The sequence below is a fragment of the Spea bombifrons genome, chromosome 13 (genome assembly GCF_027358695.1).
Source record: "Spea bombifrons isolate aSpeBom1 chromosome 13, aSpeBom1.2.pri, whole genome shotgun sequence".
Classification (NCBI taxonomy): Eukaryota; Metazoa; Chordata; class Amphibia; order Anura; family Pelobatidae; genus Spea; species Spea bombifrons.
In genome coordinates, this window is record NC_071099.1 from 3,717,769 (window position 1) to 3,740,314 (window position 22,546).

The following is a 22,546-nucleotide window of genomic DNA, read 5'->3' on the forward strand; positions in this document are numbered from 1 at the left end:
TTGAAATTGAGCTTCAGCTGCAGGTACCCCTGTAGTACTGGTTTCTTCAGGCCAGAGTGCTGGTTCATAACCGTGAACCGCTTTGAATGGGGACATCTGTAGTGCTTCATGATAAGAGCAGTTGTAGGACCATTCCGCAAGATGCAAAAGTGTCGACCAATCGGACTGATCCTCCGAGACGTACATTCTAAGATATTGCTTAAGTACTTGATTTGTTCTTTCAGCTTGCCCATTAGATTGAGGATGATGGGAAGATGAAAAATGCAACTCGATTCCCATAAGTTAACACATCGCTCTCCAGAATTTCGAGATGAATTGTGACCCCCAGTCCGAAATGATGATTTGCGGAACTCCATGTAGTCTAATGATCTCTCTCATGAAGGTGTCTGCTAATGTACTGGCAGATGGAAGTTTAGCTAGAGCGATAAAATGTGCTTGCTTGCTGAATAAATCAACCACTACTAAAATAGTCGTATGGCCTTGAGAAGGAGGCAGGTCCGTGACAAAATCCATGGCTATGTGTTGCCATGGCTGATCTGGCGTAGGCAACGGACATAATAACCCTGCCGGTCTGGTATGAGGGGTTTTATTATGACCGCAGATAGTACATGCTTGCACAAATTCAGATATGTCACGTATCATAGTAGGCCACCAGAAATTCTTCTGCAGAAGAAATTTAACATTCCGAGTTCCCCGGTGACCCGCTACCGGAGAGGCATGACCCCAAGACAAAACGGCTTTACGGAAACGGGGTTGCACATAAAGTCTCCCAGGCGGAGGAATTTGTCCTCTGGGACGGGGTGTCTGTGATTTAGAGATGTGCCACATGAGAGTGCTATGTATCGTGGCAATTATTTTCGTAGGAGGGATTATAGGTTCGACCGACTTTTCCACATTAGGCGCCTCATGTCTTCTGGACAGGGCATCAGCCTTCGTATTCTTTGAACCCGGCCGAAAAGAAATGGTGAAATTAAATCGTGTGAAGAATAATGCCCATCGAGCCTGACGTGGATTGAGTCTCTTGGCCTTTTCTATGTACACCAAGTTTTTATGGTCCGTAAGAATGGTAATAGGAATTTCAGTCCCCTCAAGCAGATGTCGCCATTCCTCTAACGCTAATTTAATAGCCAGCAACTCCCGGTTCCCTATGTCATAATTTTGTTCCGCTGAAGAGAAAGCCTTAGAAAAATAGGAACAGGGATGTAGACGATTCGAAATTTGGTCTCTCTGGGATAGAATGGCCCCAGCCCCGGTCTCAGACGCATCAACTTCCAAAGTAAACGGCAAGTCTGGATTGGGACGTTGTAGGATAGGGGCAGTCGTAAAGGCCAACTTCAATCTTCCAAAAGCATCTCGAGCTTCAGGGGTCCAAGACTTTGGATTCGACCCCTTCCGAGTAAGTGCAATTATGGGAGAGATGATCTGGGAAAAATTGCGAATAAAGCGACGATAATAATTGGCGAACCCTACGAATCATTGAATGCCTTTAATGTCAGAAGGTTCTTCCCAATCTTGGATGGCCGTTATCTTGCCTGGATCCATCTCCAGCAGCCCGGCAGAAATAATATATCCTAGAAACTTCACCTTATCGCACTCAAACTCGCACTTTTCGACTTTGGCAAATAGGGAATGTTCTCTTAATCTTTGTAGCACCTGGCTAACATGTTGCCGATGCTCTTCCAAATCTTTTGAATAAATGAGGATGTCATCGAGGTAGACCATAACATGAGATAACAACATATCCCGGAAGATATCGTTCACGAAGCTCTGGAACACAGCTGGGGCATTGCATAGCCCGAAAGGCATCACAAGATATTCATAATGTCCATATCTCGTATTGAACGCCGTCTTCCATTCGTCCCCCTCTTGGATTCTAATCAGATTGTAGGCCCCTCGTAGATCTAGTTTCGTGAAGATAGTGGCATCTTTCAGCTGATCATAAAGTTCTGTAATGAGGGACTGTCACTAACGGTGGTTCAGGCTGTGGATCCACGCTGCAGTACCAGGAAAGGCGCCCCCAAGCGGTGATGACGAGCAGAGCAGGAACAACCAGATGGTACTAGGAGCTGGCAATCGGATAGTCGGGGTCACGAGCAGAGGTCAGGTCAGGCAGCAAACAACGGATAGCCGGGGTCACGAGCAGAGATCAGGACAGGCAGCAAACTACGGATAGTCGGGGTCACGAGCAGAGGTCAGGGCAGGCACCAAACAACGGGTGGTCAGGTTCAAGCAAAGGTCAGGCAACGAAAAGGCAAATAAGGTTCAGGAACGCTAGTGAAGGCAATAAAGGCACTATCACAGGCAAGAGGTACATGCAGACTGAGGGTTTAAATAGTCCTCTTGCTCAAGATCCTCCTACCCCCTAAATTAGGGGGAGGAGGAAAAAAGATAAATACCCCTTTAAGACGCGGCATGAATATTCATGAGATAGCCATTCGCGCATGCGCGAACGGCTCTCATGCTGCAGAGACGCGCGCCCCGTCTAACTACAGATCACCACACGGGGGCGCGCGTCTAACGGCCAGACGGACCACATCGCGTCTTCCCGCGAGCAGGGGGCTGAACGCGCGGGCTGCGTCTCGGCTCCCCTGCTCGTGGCAACGCCGGGACCGCAGGTTAGGTAACAGCAGGAGGCGTATCATGTATACAGAATACTGGGGAGTATGAAGGTAGAAAAGTCCAGGTAAGTATCCAAAAGGGGTAGCAAGCAAAAAAGGGATATCCAGTAGGCAGTCCAGGTCAAACAGGTAACAGGCTGGCAAAAGGGTAAATCCAAAAGGAAGTCCGGGTCAAAAAGGTAACAGGCAGGCTGGTAAATCCAATGGACAGATCCAGAGTCTGGCATGAACTGTGGCTCCAAACAAATTAATGAACTCACAACTCTGTTACTGGGAGGCAGGGATATAAAGCCTGTTCATTAGGTCAGGTGTGAGTGGTCTAGGCTTCAGGCGAGGGAGGCAGGGTAATAGCATAACAAAACACTGTTGAACAGAAATACACAGCACATTCATTTTAGAGGGGAACTGAGTATGAAAGGCTCGTGCCAGTCTAGGGGCATGAACATCCTGATCATTAGGGAAGGGGCACTGTCAGGGTTTTGGCATACCTGTACTGGTTTCCTCCTCTTCGTGGCTTTCTGTTTGATAGGCCACACCCACTTCCTCTTATAACTTCTGTATCCAGTCTAACCCCTACTCTTCCTTCAGGCTGCTACTATAATTACCTGTCTAGTTCCGTTGCTGGTTGCCCTTTCGTGGTTCCAGCCTGATTTTGGACTATGTGGATTTCTGGACTCCTGACCTATTGTGTGACTGCCCGTTCCGGCTCCTGACCTTGGCTTGATCCATGACTACCAGTTTGTCTTGCACTTTGGCTTCTTATTGTTATTTTTCAATAAATATTTTGACCAGTACTCTTTTGCTTCTGTGCAGATTCAGTGGTACCCTGACACTTGCCCTCCATGTCCCATTTGGGACATCTTTGAACCAAGCCAATTCAGTTTACCACGAAACCATGTTTTTTTGAAAACCTGACACCCCTGGGTGTTTCAGATGATGGTATTTTCCATGCACTAATTCTACTACCAGACTTGTCAAAGTTTTTGTGTTTTTTTAAACACACATTGCATTTTAGGTATGTATTTATAGCTCCTGGTATATGTCACTGACAAAAAAAACACTCCAATATGTCTTCAGCAACATCTCCTGAGTACAGTGATACCACCTATGCATAGGTTTGTCAGATTGTTTGGAGGCTAAAAGGCAACATTTTTCTTTTCATGTTGACATCTGCTCAGTCTGCACCCATCTTTGAACCTGGCCAATTTAATTTACCTCATAAAACCATACATTTAAAAAAAAAACTAGATACCCCATGGGTATTTCAAATGCTTTCCATGATTTTTGGGAAGATACAGCACAAATTTTTTCACTTGCTCATAAAACTTAACTAAAAATTAAAACTTTTTTTTTTGGACTATTTTTTTACATTTTCTTGGAGCTGGATGGTTCCCCTGATGGTGACATCACTGCATAATTATTTTCAAATGCTACCAAATTTGTATTTATATGTTTAATTTGTTTCCCCTTATTTTTTTTTACTAATCACATTGTGATAAGAAAGCTAAGCTCCATTGACTAGTATTGTTGAATGTAGTACCTGTGTTCTCAAGAGTTCTCAGGAAACTTGATTATTTTTTAAAGGGCATCGCCATCTTGCAAGAGGAAAAATCTCTCCAAGCCTGTGACCATCCTCCGGAGCAGTGCGCCCTGGGGAGGGCTTTCAATGTTCCTGAATGCCTATCATTCATCACCTCCCAAGCTTGTTTAAATCAGGCGTCTGCTGCATTGTAATATATGGCAGATATTGGTACCATGGGGATGGGGCCACATGGAGCCCCTGCTGCAGATTTTGGTGTTGCTGAATGCCTCAACATTGCTTTAATGCAGTGATGTGCCAGGCATTAGTCATTGTTTGTCGAGTTGTTTAATGTTAATGTTTGGGACATGCACAATTTCATTTTTTCAATTTTGCCACGTGGTTATCCATCTCACATGTCCTATTTGGGACATCTTTAAAGTCATCCAATTCTCTTTATCTCATGAAACTACAAATAGAGGGAAAATTAATTTAAAACTTCTGCCTTCTGATCTTCGCTAAACAAATTTAGATTTCAATTGTTTAATTTTTTGTCATTGATGTATTAAAAATGGGCGGTAACCTTGCTATGATTAGCATTAGGCTAGATTTCCACTTGGTTTTTTTTTGCTAAAAACGCCTATAAAAACGCCAATAGCGCCACCTGGCGTTTTTTTTGTGAAAAACGGCTGCAGCCAGATGTTAGCTGTAATTCAATAGGAAATCGCAAAATGCCATTTCCACTTGGCGTTTTTCTGTTTGGCGTTTTTTCAGTCCTCTTTGGCGTTTTTCTGCTTTTTTGGGCTCTGTGGCAGTTTTTCAAAATCGCAGCATGTTGACACTCTGGCGTTTTTTGCAAGAAATCTTGGCGTTTTTCCTCCAATAGAAGTCTATGGGAGAGAAAAAACGCCATGAAAAAGCCATGTGGGTTTATTGCCTTGGCGTTTTTTATGGTGTTTTTTCCACAGTTACAATGCAGAGGATGGACCCAGTATCTGTGTGTCCTACGAGAAAAAGGTTGAAAACAAACAGTTTCACACAAAACAAAGTCCTGGACTGGTTCATATTGAATTTTACACCATTTGGAACAAACATGCCATTACAAACAAACATACGCGACTGGATCCTGCTTTCCATGATTTTTGGGAAGATACAGCACAAATTTTTTCACTTGCTCATAAAACTTAACTAAAAATTAAAACTTTTTTTTTTTTGGACTATTTTTTTACATTTTCTTGGAGCTGGATGGTTCCCCTGATGGTGACATCACTGCATAATTATTTTCAAATGCTACCAAATTTGTATTTATATTTTTAATTTGTTTCCCCTTATTTTTTTTTACTAATCACATTGTGATAAGAAAGCTAAGCTCCATTGACTAGTATTGTTAAATGTAGTACCTGTGTTCTCAAGAGTTCTCAGGAAACTTGATTATTTTTTAAAGGGCATCGCCATCTTGCAAGAGGAAAAATCTCTCCAAGCCTGTGACCATCCTCCGGAGCAGTGCGCCCTGGGGAGGGCTTTCAATGTTCCTGAATGCCTATCATTCATCACCTCCCAAGCTTGTTTAAATCAGGCGTCTGCTGCATTGTAATATATGGCAGATATTGGTACCATGGGGATGGGGCCACATGGAGCCCCTGCTGCAGATTTTGGTGTTGCTGAATGCCTCAACATTGCTTTAATGCAGTGATGTGCCAGGCATTGGTCATTGTTTGTCGAGTTGTTTAATGTTAATGTTTGGGACATGCACAATTTCATTTTTTCAATTTTGCCACGTGGTCATCCATCTCCCATGTCCTATTTGGGACATCTTTAAAGTCATCCAATTCTCTTTATCTCATGAAACTACAAATAGAGGGAAAATTAATTTAAAACTTCTGCCTTCTGATCTTCGCTAAACAAATTTAGATTTCAATTGTTTAATTTTTTGTCATTGATGTATTAAAAATGGGCAGTAACCTTGCTATGATTAGCATTAGGCTAGATTTCCACTTGGTTTTTTTTTTTGCTAAAAACGCCTATAAAAACGCCAATAGCGCCACCTAGCGTTTTTTTTGTGAAAAAACGGCTGCAGCCAGATGTTAGCTGTAATTCAATAGGAAATCGCAAAATGCCATTTCCACTTGGCGTTTTTCTGTTTGGCGTTTTTTCAGTCCTCTTTGGCGTTTTTCTGCTTTTTTGGGCTCTGTGGCAGTTTTTCAAAATCGCAGCATGTTGACACTCTGGCGTTTTTTGCAAGAAATCTTGGCGTTTTTCCTCCAATAGAAGTCTATGGGAGAGAAAAAACGCCATGAAAAAGCCATGTGGGTTTATTGCCTTGGCGTTTTTTATGGCGTTTTTTCCACAGTTACAATGCAGAGGATGGACCCAGTATCTGTGTGTCCTACGAGAAATAGGCTGAAAACAAACAGTTTCACACAAAACAAAGTCCTGGACTGGTTCATATTGAATTTTACACCATTTGGAACAAACATGCCATTACAAACAAACATACGCGACTGGATCCTGCTTTCCATGATTTTTGGGAAGATACAGCACAATTTTTTTTCACTTGCTCATAAAACTTAACTAAAAATTAAAACTTTTTTTTTTTGGACTTTTTTTTTACATTTTCTTGGAGCTGGATGGTTCCCCTGATGGTGACATCACTGCATAATTATTTTCAAATGCTACCAAATTTGTATTTATATTTTTAATTTGTTTCCCCTTATTTTTTTTTACTAATCACATTGTGATAAGAAAGCTAAGCTCCATTGACTAGTATTGTTGAATGTAGTACCTGTGTTCTCAAGAGTTCTCAGGAAACTTGATTATTTTTAAAAGGGCATCGCCATCTTGCAAGAGGAAAAATCTCTCGAAGCCTGTGACCATCCTCCGGAGCAGTGCGCCCTGGGGAGGGCTTTCAATGTTCCTGAATGCCTATCATTCATCACCTCCTAAGCTTGTTTAAATCAGGCATCTGCTGCATTGTAATATATGGCAGATATTGGTACCATGGGGATGGGGCCACATGGAGCCCCTGCTGCAGATTTTGGTGTTGCTGAATGCCTCAACATTGCTTTAATGCAGTGATGTGCCAGGCATTGGTCAATGTTTTTCGAGTTGTTTAATGTTAATGTTTGGGACATGCACAATTTCATTTTTTCAATTTTGCCACGTGGTCATCCATCTCCCATGTCCTATTTGGGACATCTTTAAAGTCATCCAATTCTCTTTATCTCATGAAACTACAAATAGAGGGAAAATTAATTTAAAACTTCTGCCTTCTGATCTTCGCTAAACAAATTTAGATTTCAATTGTTTAATTTTTTGTCATTGATGTATTAAAAATGGGCGGTAACCTTGCTATGATTAGCATTAGGCTAGATTTCCACTTGGTTTTTTTTTTGCTAAAAACGCCTATAAAAACGCCAATAGCGCCACCTGGCGTTTTTTTTGTGAAAAACGGCTGCAGCCAGATGTTAGCTGTAATTCAATAGGAAATCGCAAAATGCCATTTCCACTTGGCGTTTTTCTGTTTGGCGTTTTTTCAGTCCTCTTTGGCGTTTTTCTGCTTTTTTGGGCTCTGTGGCAGTTTTTCAAAATCGCAGCATGTTGACACTCTGGCGTTTTTTGCAAGAAATCTTGGCGTTTTTCCTCCAATAGAAGTCTATGGGAGAGAAAAAACGCCATGAAAAAGCCATGTGGGTTTATTGCCTTGGCGTTTTTTATGGCGTTTTTTCCACAGTTACAATGCAGAGGATGGACCCAGTATCTGTGTGTCCTACGAGAAATAGGCTGAAAACAAACAGTTTCACACAAAACAAAGTCCTGGACTGGTTCATATTGAATTTTACACCATTTGGAACAAACATGCCATTACAAACAAACATACGCGACTGGATCCTGCGTGCCAAAAGCAACAGCAAACAATTTGCACCATCATTTGGGGCCAATCTTCCCAGAGGAGCAGACATTCGGAATAAAGCATGCCTTACAAACCACAGAAAAGAGACAAAAGGGTCTACCAAGTAAATGACATCAGGAGAGGGCAGATACTTGCCATTTATCCTAATCCCTTTTAGCTGGGTGAAACTTCTAACTTGTAAAGGCTGGAAAAACTGCCTAAGGTCAAAAAAAGCAATTTCCACAGAACGCCAGAAAAAACTGCAGAAAAAACGCCAAAACGCAGGTAAATGCAGCGGCAGTTTTCTTGGCAGTTTTCCTGGCGTTTTTCATCAAGAAAAAAAACACCGGACAAAAACCCAAGTGGAAACCTAGCCTCATTGTTTTACTTTCCTGACTTGATGTTCTATTAAGCAACACTGGTTTTAGGTTAAATATTTTGTGTTTATTACTCAATGGTACAAGTTTTTAAGTATTTTATTAATGCTTGCTTGAAGTTGCTCCATATGTTCTGTGTCAATGAGCTCCATTGATGCCTTAACCTGTTGAAGTTGCCCTTCCAAACATTCAACATTTTACTGCATTTAGCAAATGAACCCTTTGTCACCAAGTCATAGTCACCGTTCCCCAAATACTCTACATTGTTATTTATCAACAGATCCAGACAGGTGCCCTTTGCTGAGCTACTTTTTTCTGTATTCCAGACGATGAATTCATAATTTAAATCTCTCATAATTAAAACATGACCCAGATGCGTAGCTTTTTAAATTTGTGATAAAAGCTGATCTTCCCCATCAATACGAATATCAAGCGTTTGTAATGTATACCTATAATTAACGTATTCCTCTTCTTAGCATCTGTGCAAATGTCTACCCATGTATGATTTGGATTTAGAGAAACATAAAGTGAGGAGGGACCTGCGCAAGCAATCTTATAATGCACAAGCTTATAATAGTAAAATTTAAAGACACCCAACAATTCATTAACTGCAAGGAGCAACACTCAGCCATTCCCAAGGTGACAGGTACAACTGCAAAATGAATGGCAAGGATTCTCCACAAATCATGGAAATAACTGCCATTGTACAAAATGTCATGTGATCCTATTTTAGGCCGATGATTGCTTCTTTGCACTTGTGATCCAGTAAATGCCAACAGTCTGGAAGCCCCTCCACTGGCTCCCCATCCATAGAAGAATTAAATTCAAAATACTTACTCTACCCTACAAAGCTCTCACTAACGCCACTCCCCTCTACCTATCCTCCCTCATCAGCAAATATACTCCAGCCCGCCCTCTAAGATCCAACAATAACCTGCTCCTCCCACAGGACTTCTCTCACGCAGCACCAACCCTCTGGAACTCTCTTCCCCGTGCTGTCCGACTCACCAACTCTACCCTCCTTCAAGCCTACCACTGACACAAACATCAAAACTTCTCTCTCACCCACTTACAACCCTTATCTCACCCTACATTAACATCATTCACTACCACACAGTCCTCACCTCCTGTTTCTCACCCTTATCCACCTAGATTGTAAGTTCCTGCGGGAACAGGGCCCTTCATTCCTCTTGTATCTGTATGTCAATTGTCATTATCTGTAAAATTTTCATCTGTCGGCGCTTTATAAATAAAGTATAATAATAATAATAAAAGAAATCCAAGGGCACTTGGCATGGTGTGCCCACCACACACGTTTACCTCGGCATTCCCCTGGCAAAATATATATGTATTTTTTTCTTACGTAAACCGAAAACATTTTACTGGGAAGAGCCCACTGACAACCAAGATAGTTGTGGAGAACATTTACAATTCCCAAAGCGTAGGTCCACATATACATTTCACAGAGTAGTGGTGCCTTCAGTAGGTGGGATGCATAAATTAACCTATTCCCTTCTGTGAACTTATACATGAGACACACCGAAGTGCTGATGGTGTCACCCTACTCCATAACGTCCATAAACATTCAGGAGGATTTTAGTGCCAATTTGCACCTGAGACAAAAAAAAAACGGAATAGTGCTACGTTCCAAAACATGTAGTCGATTTTACTCTGCTGCACCTCGTTATAAATTGCAACACACGTTTCAAACTATTATAACACCTTTATCTGAAATAAACACGTGTGTGAGCTTTAGCCAGCTCATGCTCTCCTGCACAACCCGCAGAATGGCTTAAGAATCACTAACCGCCATTACCAGAGCGGAGGAACGTCCGCCGACAAGATGGCGGTAGCTAGGGGGTGTGTCCGCTGCGTCACATGCTATTAGCTAACCAATCGATCTATCGACACTAGCTGGGAAATGGGCTTCGAAAATGCCGTAAAGCGAGGCAGCGTGTAATCGCGGATCGGACGTGCGTTGGCCTGGCTTTGTGTGGCGGACGGGATTTCACCGGAATAGCTTGAAGATCGTTTAGCAATCGTGGGATCTCAGGTGAGCGTCGGTACAATATCCATACAATGTGTGATGCTCCGTATAAATAAGCGACGTGTCAGATCGGTAACGAAAGGTGGAACGTGCATAGATACGTGTTCACGCCTGCGGCTCTGCGTTAAAGATCTGCTCGTGTTCATCGCATCGTTCTTCGAAATGGTTGTTTATTTAAATGTTCCATCGTGCGCTCGCGTGTTTTTGTTTATTGTGTCCACGCGTGTTTATTGTGAGGAGTGATTCATATAATTGTTGTATAATTATTACTCGCTGTTGGCGCGTTAGCTTTGAACACCTTTACCGTCCTGATGCCTCAGTTCCTTTCATTGTGTTTAACCGTTTATGAGCCGGGCTACACTCTTTCCTACCTATATCCACGCGTATACCGGTAGTCGGTAATTATTCGGTGCGGTGTGTCTTTAAAATGCGCGGCCTGTGGTTTATTTACAAAATCTCATTTATGCATCTTTTTATTGTCATAATTAAGGTTCTGATTACATACATTTTTGGAGCTATATAAATAAGATAATAAAACTGCTGTAACAATGTAGGCGCCCTAGGTCCTCCCCTTTCATCTGCCGGATGATGAGATGCATTTACTTCTGAGGGCTGGGCTTAGTGAATAAACCCCTACCACCTGGAAGCAGTGATCACAAGCAGGAGACTTCAATCTCTAAAAATTGCAAAACTGCAAAATTTCTGAGTGATTTTGGGAAAAACGTAGCACTTTCACGATGCGTATTTATCCATCAAACAAAAAAAACTTTAAAAATAAACCCACACGTTACCTTCTCTGTGCACCTGGCACTTCTCTGGTCGCAGACGCTAAGGCGTCCTTACTTTTGGGACTGGGTTTCCATCCGCTGATTGCGTGGAGACAAGCATCCTGTTGAGAGAGCATCAGCGCGTGTCAACGGTGTCCGAGGGCCTTCAGCTGTAAGAAAGGAAGAAAAACATTGTATCTTAGTAGATCCATTCAGATACATGTACATAGAACAACTCAAAAGACCAAGTCTGAAGCCTTGTATCCCGTAATTACCGTAATATGCATTCTTCAAAAATAACACCTGACGTAGAAGCTGCCGCTGTCTTCCATGGCGTGAAAGTTCTATCGGTTTCGGCAAGTGGGTGTCTGAGCAGACCCCTGACTGCGGGAAAGTATATCGTTTGAATGGAGAACATGCGGTTCCTACACAACTTATACTTGGTGGGTAGAGAACGGGGCAAATGCATGCTGGGGCATTCTACGCTATTCCTTTATCGTATGCGTTAAATTAGAACAGAACAGAACATGGACCAAAATTTTATATCCCTTCTATACTGTACACGTGTGTGCAACAAAAAGATCTCCCAGTTCATAAACAACTTCCCATGTCTTTGCATCCAAAACAGAGCTTTCAACATAGGATAGACCCAACGACGCCACGCTCTTAGAATGAGATATGTATGTAATTCATGCTCGGGATTTCTCGGTGCAACAAAATAAAAAAAATTAAAAAAATTTAAATTTCTTGATGTGTAATTAGATGTCGGGTTAACTTTTTTGGTATAGTTTAATCTTGATATTTATCATTTGTGACCTATCACTGGAAGAAGAGGAGACTCGCGTGATTCTTGCTTCCTCTTCAGATATAAAATACTTTATGAAACGGCACGTTATGAGTGTAAATTAAAACAATTCACCTGCTAAAAAAAATATGCTATGTATGGCTTGAAATATATTAGATTTGGTAAAGTGAACGCTCTAATTCACTGTTTTTGGTGTGTCTTTTAACTACGCTTTCCTTTATGAATACAAGATGTGATATTTTAATGAAGTAGTCAGTGGTTCTCAAACTGTTCTTTTTGGCAACGCTCAGGCGCGTACCTGACAGTAATTCAGAAGGCCTATGAGGGATGCTCCGTTTTACTAAATACTTTGTGATCTAGTAATGGTTATAGAAGAAAGAGGGATTCAGGCCCCAAAGAGAAATTCTCTTCCGAGGGAGGGTAGTTGCATTTGGGAGTCATCGCTCAAACCGCTCCTAACAAGATTTGCGGGAACGACCAGTCTATATTTGCTTCGACTTCATCGGTTTTCTTCCGGTGTTATTAGAAAAGGGATTGTCCCTGTCTGTGGTACTATTCAACGTTTTTCATGCATTAAAAGGCAATTTGCTGTCCCAGACTACTTCACCAAACTACAACGTGTACTAAAGGTGCTTTTGAATTGGTTCCACGGTCGCTATAGCGTCACCACAGAATGCGTTCATGTGGAGTAACAGAGGCGGCAACAACTTAAATGGAGCATCTCTTCCCAAAATATCTATTATATTAACTAATCTATAGAATTGCATTTTTTACGTAATGTTTTCAGACAGCTGGGTATGAGCCGTTTGGATGCGTTCTAGCTCTTATACCAAAGCCCAATCTACTGAACACACCCGTTGCTTGTGGGAGGAAGTTGAATGGCTCATTGTTAATCACCCTTCCTGACACACTGACCAACGAAAGTCTGTAGATTAACGGGTTTCATTGGCATCGCTGTGAAGAATTAGTTCAATGAGGTGTTTTGAGCAGAGAGCGCCATCAAAATATCACATCCCTGGCAACAATGGCAGCCTCCAGGTGTGCAGATACAGGAGGCTTGTTGGAACAAAATTAATTAAAACCACTATTTTTCCCCCAACACTAACCCACGTTGCTGCATACGGTACTGTTTGATGAGGAAGAAACTTTTTTCCCATTTTGGAAGAATTCTGGAAAATCTAGCACCTGGTATTCGTCAAACGTTTATGGATATGAAGTGTTCATTACAAGGGTCCATGTTAACACCGGGAATAGATAATGAAGTATTGCATCTGAGTGTGTATTTGTTTCAGCTCTGTGAAACATCCGTCCTACAGTCTTAAACGCTCTGTCAAACTGGAACTAGCGTAGAATCCATCTGATCAACTGCTGCTATGCAAAAAGGGAAACCTGTCGGAAAAATGACCACGGTTCACGCTGTTGAATGATCTGGCAGCTCCGACGGACCCCACTCCATGGCCATTATCTCAAAGGCTTCTGCTCGTAGCAGATAACTTTGCAACTCATTCTGTGTGTCTGTAAACAGAAAAAGACTGTCTTCATGGTGCTTTCGTCACAAACAAATATGCGTGTAGGTTTCTCTCCTGTGCACTCACAGATGTGAATGAATATTTCACGCTTAGCACGTGATCATGCTAGGTTGTACCAGGGGCAAAGTAGATGACTAAACAAGCACAGTTTGTGGGATGTAAAACACTTTAAATATTTTCACCGGAAATCTGCTCTTCTACATCAAATATGATGGTAATAGACCAGAAAAAATAAACTTCTCAATGAATTTCTAGTCTTTCCTCCTAATGCTGAGTAGATTGTGATAAATCCCAGCTGCCCAATTAATAACTTTTTAACATCTTAGAACTAGTGCAGGTGATTGGAGAATATTTATATACTTTAAATATTATATACACATACATTTTTAAATCTCTTTTGATGACAAGCAAAACCTACTGATTGATGGTCTGGGAACCACTGATCTCAAAGTAAAATTTACCTGCAGATAAAATTATGAAAGCTTTGGTTGCAGCTGATCTCATTATTCATGGTTTAAACTTGTGTGCGTTGTTTATTTTCCATGCCTTTACATTTATTTTCTTCCCTCTCTCTCTCGCTGGAAGAGTTACAGCCATATATATAAAATGGCACAATTAGGAACCAAGCATAACTTTTTATTTTTTTTTGGGGGGGGGGTCCTGTTGGATGCATGTAGACTACTGTGAATCATTTGACTGCGATTTTGGCGCCCTGGGCTCAAAGCGTCCCTTATGTGTTTTATTTAGGAGATATTTCAACTGCAAGAATACATTGAGATTTCTCTCATTTACAGAGAATTGGGTGCTCATCCCGCGAATGTCTGCTTTAGTGAATATACTCTGTCTTATTATAAGGCATTTGGTATTTCTCAAATGATATGCATGGCAATTTTTCTCTTTTGCGAAGTTATGTTTGGATTACAGCTCACCAAAGAAGAAAGAGAGCTCTAGCCCTTCCAAGCTCAACCGTACAGAAAGCGACAGTCCCAACGATTTAGAAAGAAGAATTTTTGTCGGTAACTTGCCCACAAACCATATGGATCGCAAAGAGATGGAAGAGCTATTTTCCAAATATGGCAAGATTAGTGGTTAGTACTATTTTATGCTCTTTGCTAGGCTGTGGATGGAAGCTCCAGGCGTGTTACCATGTAATTAGTACATTGAGAGGAACTTTACTATATGTGAATTTACACACACATCTTGTCAATTTAAAGTTTGGCCATGAAACCGAATAGGTGTGTTGGTTTTTAAAAGTCCCCTCTCGAACCGATCTAATAAACTGCCCGTTCATGTACTATAAAAACAAATCCAAAACATTAAGAAGCCTCCAAGTTCTCTCTTTATTCAGTTTATCTTCGGAATTTCACAATAAAACAATGTCCTTCCGAACTCCGTATATTAAAAAAAAATAATAATAATAATCTGGAGCACCTGAGAGGTGCCATTTGGCTGAAATCACTGACTTTTCCAGCCTTCACCATGAAGTTTCTTCCATAAACCCACTGTTCTTTTCTCTACACAACTGTTTTAGATCTAATTATTACCAATCTCTGTCTTACAGCTGGATTAATAAGAAAGGGCACTATATACCTATATTTTCTGCAGCCATTGGTTTACCAATACTTGTTCTAGGTAAAGGAGCTTAAAAATCTGGTGATCTTGAATAGACGCAATACTCCAAACTTCAGAAAGGCATTTATAGCGAGAAGTCTGCTTCTGAATGTAGTTTTGCATAGTACTAAACTTCAAAGGGGGTACCCTATGTTGCATACTTTTGATGCGGTTCCTATTCCTTTATAAGCATTGAGGGGAAGTGGAATATACGAAAAGTCCTTGTTTTCTAACACTAGTAAACATACGAAGCCCAGATTTGTGTGCAGTAAAATGTATTTTACTGAAATACGCATTCACATGGGAGAGGGGCGTTTTTGTCCCTTTTTAAAATGTCAGCTAAGTCTATTTTTATGATGCTGTGTCTTCAGAACTTTTATGCAGATATCAGTCCCTTGGCTGATTTGGGTTGCATTCTGCCACATAGACTCAAACACACCAGTGTTATACAAATGTATATTCAGAAAATATATGAAATGGCACCATGTAAATAGTACAACACACTAAAAGCCACAGTAAGTTTGTGAAATCCATCATTTTTATGTAAATTAGAGTTGTGCTCAAATGTAAATAGTTAAAGCACTGGTAATTTCTCAATAAAATTCACATTGTACTACCTGAAGTCTTCTAAAATGATAAATGCATTGTAGACTAACAATCATCAGGAAAGATTTAGAGCTTGGAGGAGAGAGGGGGCATGTGATCGAAACATTAAACCCCTTTACTATCCTACAGGCGTACAGGTACATCCACAATTGCACACATTGCAATCAGCAGTACAAGGCTATGGAGCCCTGCTTGCTGATCAAGAGAGATGGGAGGGATAAGAGTGAGGGGAAAAAAACTCTCAACAGTTTTTTTTTTTTTTTTTTTTTTTTTTTTTTTTTAAACTCCCAATCAAACAAAATGGGCACAGTAAAATACAAAATGGACTCCCGTATGCATTTTTCTTAAATGGAGGGATGTAGTGTTTTCCTAGACCACCGGCAGAATCCTCTGCTGTAGTTTAATACAGGGGCCGGCTTTTTCTTCCCCAACCATGTTTTGGCAAGTCTTGCCGTACGCCCAGGGGTGGGGGAACGTATGGCCCGTCGGGCAAAAGGGGCAGCAACCGCGATCACTTCCACAGGGGCCCACTGCTTACCTGTGCGAGCAATGTCTCTTGTACCGCCAAGGGGATGCTGGAACCCAGTGGAGTCATGTTACATCACATGTGTTCCTGCTTCCTTTGGCTGGTAAAAGAGAAGTTGTTTGCACAGAGTGCAAGAAACAGGGAAGCAGTGGGCCCCTACGGAAGTCTGCGAGCAGCACGGAGAGGGTGGAGGAGGGTGTATGAAGGAGTATGTGTGACTGAATGAATGTGTGATAGCATGAATGTGGGGAGGGGGCATGGCACAGGGAGGATATTGGGGGCAAAGATGGCAAAAAAAAAAAAAGATTTATTTATTTTTTTGTTCTAAAAACTGATTTAGTATGTCATTTTATATTGCCCACATGATTAGCTGATGCCGTTAAATAAATTTGTTCTTTCATGCCACTGAACATCTTGCTTCATTATTGTTTTGCAACATGGACACCAGCTTCTTTTGGAACATGCCACATTACTTAAGTTACATGTGTTATGCTGTTATTTTTTTACTCATGCATACTTTTAATGTGGGAAGAGTGGAACACTTCAAAGCATCAATCTTGGGGGGAAAAAAAGAGAAACCAATGGAATATTTTCTATAGGAAGTCCTTTAAACACATGTTCCAGGTCAATGCTTTTGTGTTGTGTTCATTAGTTCAATATATTCTCATTGTCTGTTTTGGTAACTGACCAGTTTGTAATTATAAATCTAATAATTAACACTGCCAACAGATTTGATGCAGTCAATACAGCTCTAGCTTCCTTCTAAAAGAGTGGATTTTGTTCTTCAACTTCCATAATAAAGCTGCATTCTCCACAAGCTGCTTCCTTGACCTTTTTTTTTTTTTTTTTTTTGGACTGTAGAATAATCCCTAAAAAAACAGATTAAAGTGCCTCAATGTCCTCTAAATCTGCCTGTTCTTTTAACACACAGTGTCTTATCTGGTGGATCGGAAACTTGTATTAAATATGGGTAATATGTGCTGTCTCAAAATAAACATCCCTTTTACCACTTTCCCTGGTAGCAGTCTTACTTTGTGTGTGTTTTTTTTTTATTTCCCTTTAAAAAAAAACTTTTGTCTCGCTTCAAATAATTGAACAGATGGGTTAATTGTGCTTTTCAGATATTAACAAGGCAGCGGACAGAAGAAATATGAATAAGGCTCCATCCAGGTCCAGTCCATCAAGAAGGTAAAGTCATAGTTAGCCATTGATGGTCCCTTGAAGGTAGGACTCTCTGGAACAAGTCTTCTCAAGTACCCAAAAGCCTTCAGAAATGAATTACAAATAGCCTAGCTGGATTTCATCCTAAACCAAAACAACCAACTATTTGCTTGGATCGTTTAAATTCGCGATGAGAAACCCGGGAAAACGCGACGGCTCAGGATTAAATAAAGATGTGCGTTTTATCGTTGCGTTTCGTTACTTAACCAAACCGTGAAACAAATGTCACCTCTCCTAAAAGGTGCTTTTTAGCACTAACCAGATGTTCTTTTTCTTTCCGTTCAAAAAATGCGCGCGCGCTTAAACTTTTGGATAACCATTAAACAAGTTGTTTGAGTAAAATTGTGTGTGCCACATTTATCTTTTTTTCCAACCAACCACGAAGATTTAGGGCAATGCATCAACTCCCCCTCCCACAAACTGTCCAAATATCTAAAAAAGTTTAAAACCTCATAACATGTTCTTAGTGTAAAGCCTTCTGAATTTTTTTTTTTTTTTTTTTTAATATAGTTCTAAATTAACCAAAAGCACTCGGTATCAACTTTCTGCCTCTTCCTCTTTTAAATTTTATGGCCAAGCTGTGGTGAGACAACAATTTCCTCGGTGCGTTCTTGAGTGGGTTTTCTTTCTGACTCTTGATGCTCTTTAAACACACTTAAACATTTTCTACCAATATATACATAAAACCAACATAAAACTGGTATGTTATAACCTGTATTTTTATTGCAAAATCAACAACCTTGTAATGCAGATATGAAGTATATGACTGCTTTTTGAGCTGTGAATAGTCTTTCCGCTATCTGGATTGTAGTACAAGCGCGTGGCTTTCCCCCCCTTTTTCATAGGATAAAGCAAATGTATGTTACATTTGTGTTTTGCTGAACGGTCTTGCGATAGGTGGAACTTTATTTGTGACATGGTTCATTTGTAACAAGGCCAGTCTTCCATTTTTTTGTGCTGTTTCTCTTAAAATAACTTTTTATTTTCTATGCATCAGGGACTTGTATTCATATGGAGATTCCCGCGATACAAAACGTGACCGATCCCCTCTGCGTACCAGCCCAAGGAGAGAGAGCAGAGATACTCGAGATGGTAGAGACTCGAGATCGCTTAGAGATGCAAGGGATACACGAGATGGACGAGAACATCGAGATGGGAGAGATGGGCGTGATCTCAGGGATGTGAGAGATCTAAGGGATTCCCGTGATCACCGAGATCTAAGAGATTCACGTGATCACAGAGACATAAGGGATTCTCGTGATTCCAGAGATGCAAGAGATTCTAGAGATGTGCGGGACTCTAGAGACTACAGAGACCCAAGAGATTTGCGAGATCCAAGAGACATTCGCATCAGAGATTCGAGAGATGCCCGGGATCCATTGTATGACCGCTATAAAGACCCACTGTACAGGTAAGGGTTCTTTCACTTAGTAGTAAAATTTACCCTTTATGAAGCGGTACTTTGTAATCTGCGTTAGAAAATGTAAAATACCCTTCGTTTTATAATCCGACCTCAAATAGAGGTCGGATAATAACACTAATATCCAGTGCTGCAGGGGAGCTGGATCCTCCTCTGACAGCTGACGGGCATCTGTGCGATGTGCACAAACATCCTCCGCTTCTGGCGGGGCTTCTATGATGGAGCACCAGCGTGACCTTCCGGTGCTCCACCATAGAGCCCCCGGAGGAAGCATCAGCCAGCACAGCGGAGGTTGTCTGTGCTCATTGCGCACCATTCGCCGGCTGCAATGGACAGAGAGGAGGCTTCCCTTTAGCGCTGCAGGGGACCTTGATCTCCTCTCTGGCAGCCAGTGGGCGTCTGCCACACGTGCAGACAGCCTCCACAACTGCCGGCACTTCCACTGGGGCTTCTATAATGGCTCAGTCATAGAAGCAGCTCAAAACGCATATCTGGGGAAGGCGGAGTGACATATGTGGGGGATATAAGGCATATCTGGGAGGCAGTGTGGCAGGCCTGGGCTCAAATATGCATAACTGGGGGGGGGCAGAGATTAAAGTGTTGGGAGCTAAGCATAGTGGATATGAAAAGCTTTTGTAAAATGGCAATTTGAGAGTATCTACAAGTTGTATTTTCTCTGCCACATACTACAGCTTTCATGTGCATTATGGGTAAGAGCACGCCGATCAAGGAAGCAACAAATGTAACTATTTACTAAGAGGAGAGAGGTGCGGAGGAAACGAAGAGTGCACTGTTTCTGCATTATGCCATTTAAAGCTTGTGCTTGAACACAATTTATTTCCTTCAACCAAAAAAGTGATTACTGTAGTTTTTGCTTGTTTGTATTTCAAAGTTTATAGCTCTAAATTATCTGTACTATTCAGTATTTTTCTTTTTCAGTAGTTTTTTTTTTTTTCTTTTCCCTTTTCAGACGTGATGACCCACTGGACAAATATCGCCATGATGACCTCAATCGCAGAAAAGATGATCCTTATGAACGTTATAGGGATTCTTTAGACAGATACCCTAGGGAACCGGAAGGTTGGTGATTTTGTTAAAACCAGCTTTTTGCGCTTTAAATGGAGAACTTGTTCGGTCACGTTGGCAATGCCTCAGCCAGATTAGTTGGGTTATTGCCTTGCATTGTAAAAAAAAAAAAAAATAATAATTCCTAGTTTCTTTACTTCACCCTTAGATCGCCTAAAACGAGAGGAACGTCGTCGTGAGGAACTGTATAGGCAATATTTTGATGAAATCCAAAGGCGAATTGAAGCTGAAAGACCTGTTGACTGCTCTGTGATTGTTGTCAACAAACAGTCAAAGTAAGTTTGTTTTTTTGTTTTTATTTAAATATTGGGGGGGGGGCTATAAACTTGCTTTTTCAGAACTTGTTCTCGAGTAATGGAAACATAGTGTCCCCGCCAGGGAGTATGCAGAGTCTGTGGGACGAAAGGTGCGTGACCTTGGTATGATGGTGGACTTGATTTTTCTGAACACTGAGGTGTCTCTAACACAAGCCTTGGAAGATATTACTAGAGGAGGGTCTCCATTTGCAATTGTCCTCACTCAGCAGCATCAAGTGCATCGCTCTTGTACAGTGAACATCTTATTTGGAACACCTCAAGGTAAAGATTTTCACAAAATAGAACCTTATGAAGGCAGAGGCATTGTACATTTGTTTTTCCAATTAAAGATGATGAAAAAGTTTGCATCAAAAGCTCCATCACTTGTAGTAGTAACTGGCAATTTTGTTTCCTCTGTAAAAACCTTAAACTTAAGAGTTAGTCTACTGGAAATGGGATGCTTGAAGTGTTATTTTCATTTATGTAAGAAATTTTGTTCTTGGAGCTATATATTACTATTCAGCTTAAAACATACAAATGTCACTGCACAGAACCTGTTTAGAAAGTAAACCTCATTTGGCTCTGGATTGTTACCATAAAGTTGCTATTGCTGTCTTGTGTTGCAGAACATCGAAACATGCCACTAGCAGATGCCATGGTGCTTGTGGCCAGGAACTATGAACGCTTTAAAGCTGAAAGTCGTGAGAAGGAACGGGAAGATATTGCAAGGCAAGCGTCCAAGATGTCATCTGAAGCTGTTATGCGGGAACGTGCTCCACCAGTAGATGAGGGCTTGAGGGGACCTCATCCTCCAAGCATACAAACTTTACTGTGGCTGCTTGCAGATAATAGATATATTACTGCGGAAGAGATAGACAAGGTCATGGTTTATCTACGTGAGCGGAAAGATAGGATGTTGAATGTGTCCTCAGAGCCACTGTCATGTAAGTACCATAAGAGATAAACTTTATTTTCTTCCTTCTTTGTAGAACAAGTATAATGTGAGTTTTTGTGTGTGTATTACAGCACAACTGTCAAGACCGCAGATGGGATCTGGTCCAGTGACTTCCTTTGATGGTCAATCCAATCTCACAAGTAATACCAGTCTGCAGATGACACAGCCACTGAGCTCTGCTCCCCAGGTTACACAGACTATGAGCAATCCCCAACAAGAGCTTCAGGCAAAAATACTCAGTCTCTTCAATAGTGGAGCCACAGCCACCAATAGCCCAGCTACTTCAGTGGCCGCCCCTACAGTTGCTCCTGGTCAAGGCTATGGTAATATTGGAAGTGCCCAACAGAGGCCAGGACAGATGAATACAGGAACGCTTGGCCCATCGGCACAGAGATCACAGCCTACGGTTAACCAGCATCCAAATCCCATGGGGCCTGGAATACCTGTAAGAAACACAGCACCTAGACCCAGTGGACCTTCTCAAGCGCAGGGCTTGTATGGGCAACATCAGACTCGTGCCCAAGTACCTGTTAATGTACCCAACCAGAGGCCAGTAGGTTCCACAGGCATAAACTTTGACAATCCTAGTGTCCAGAAGGCTTTGGACACACTGATCCAGAGTGGTCCTGCACTTTCTCACTTGGTTAGTCAGACAACAGGGCAAGCTAACCGTGGTGGGCTTCCACCTCAGCCTGCAATGGGCTCTTATCCTCGTCATTATTAGAAGCACATGTAAGTTCCCCAAGCTTGTGCATTGATCACTTGAACAAAACCCCACTAAACTTTTTTTGTTTGTTTATATGTGGTAGTCTGAAACAAACATTTTGGTTAATAATTAAACCTTAACCTTTGTTAGAGACCAGTTATGTCCAAGGATGCATGTTATGCATTTGTTGCCCTTATGTGAACGGTTACCCTGTCTAGACATATTTTCTTGTACATTTAATTCTTACAGCAAAATGTGTTCTAATTTTTTTTAAGTAAACTTTAAAATGTCTATAATGTGTGTTCTGGGTTTTTTTTGTTTTTGGTCACTTTTGGTTTACTAATCAGTTGCAATAATTCACCTCTTGATATAACAATTAACAGAGGTGTAGCATGCAAAATGTACCTTTTTACAGGGGCAAAAATATTAACCCCTTAAGGACGGACAATGGGTGGTCCCTAAACCCATTGAAAACCATGCATTTTGAGCCTGTACATGTACGGGCTTTGTCATTAAGGGGTTAAGGTCTTACCAATACAATTTTCTAACCACCCCTATACAGTTAATC

At 41.3% G+C, this 22,546-nt stretch overlaps 1 protein-coding gene across 2 annotated transcripts; it reads left to right on the forward strand.

The window, feature by feature from the left end:
• Window positions 1-10,321: 10,321 nt before the first annotated feature.
• NCOA5 (nuclear receptor coactivator 5) lies at window positions 10,322-22,274 on the forward strand. 2 transcript variants are annotated; one of them, XM_053453761.1, is made up of 8 exons: window positions 10,322-10,456; window positions 17,416-17,482; window positions 18,513-18,926; window positions 19,906-20,015; window positions 20,170-20,296; window positions 20,388-20,599; window positions 20,944-21,261; window positions 21,344-22,274. In XM_053453761.1, the coding sequence occupies exons 2-8, from the start codon at window positions 17,445-17,447 to the stop codon at window positions 21,994-21,996; spliced, it is 1,872 nt and encodes a 623-aa protein (XP_053309736.1). In that variant the 5' UTR covers window positions 10,322-10,456; window positions 17,416-17,444; the 3' UTR covers window positions 21,997-22,274. The 2 variants fall into 2 exon arrangements, with proteins under 2 accessions (XP_053309736.1, XP_053309737.1); XM_053453762.1 differs by having other exon boundaries at window positions 20,400-20,599.
• The last annotated feature ends 272 nt before the right edge of the window (window positions 22,275-22,546 follow it).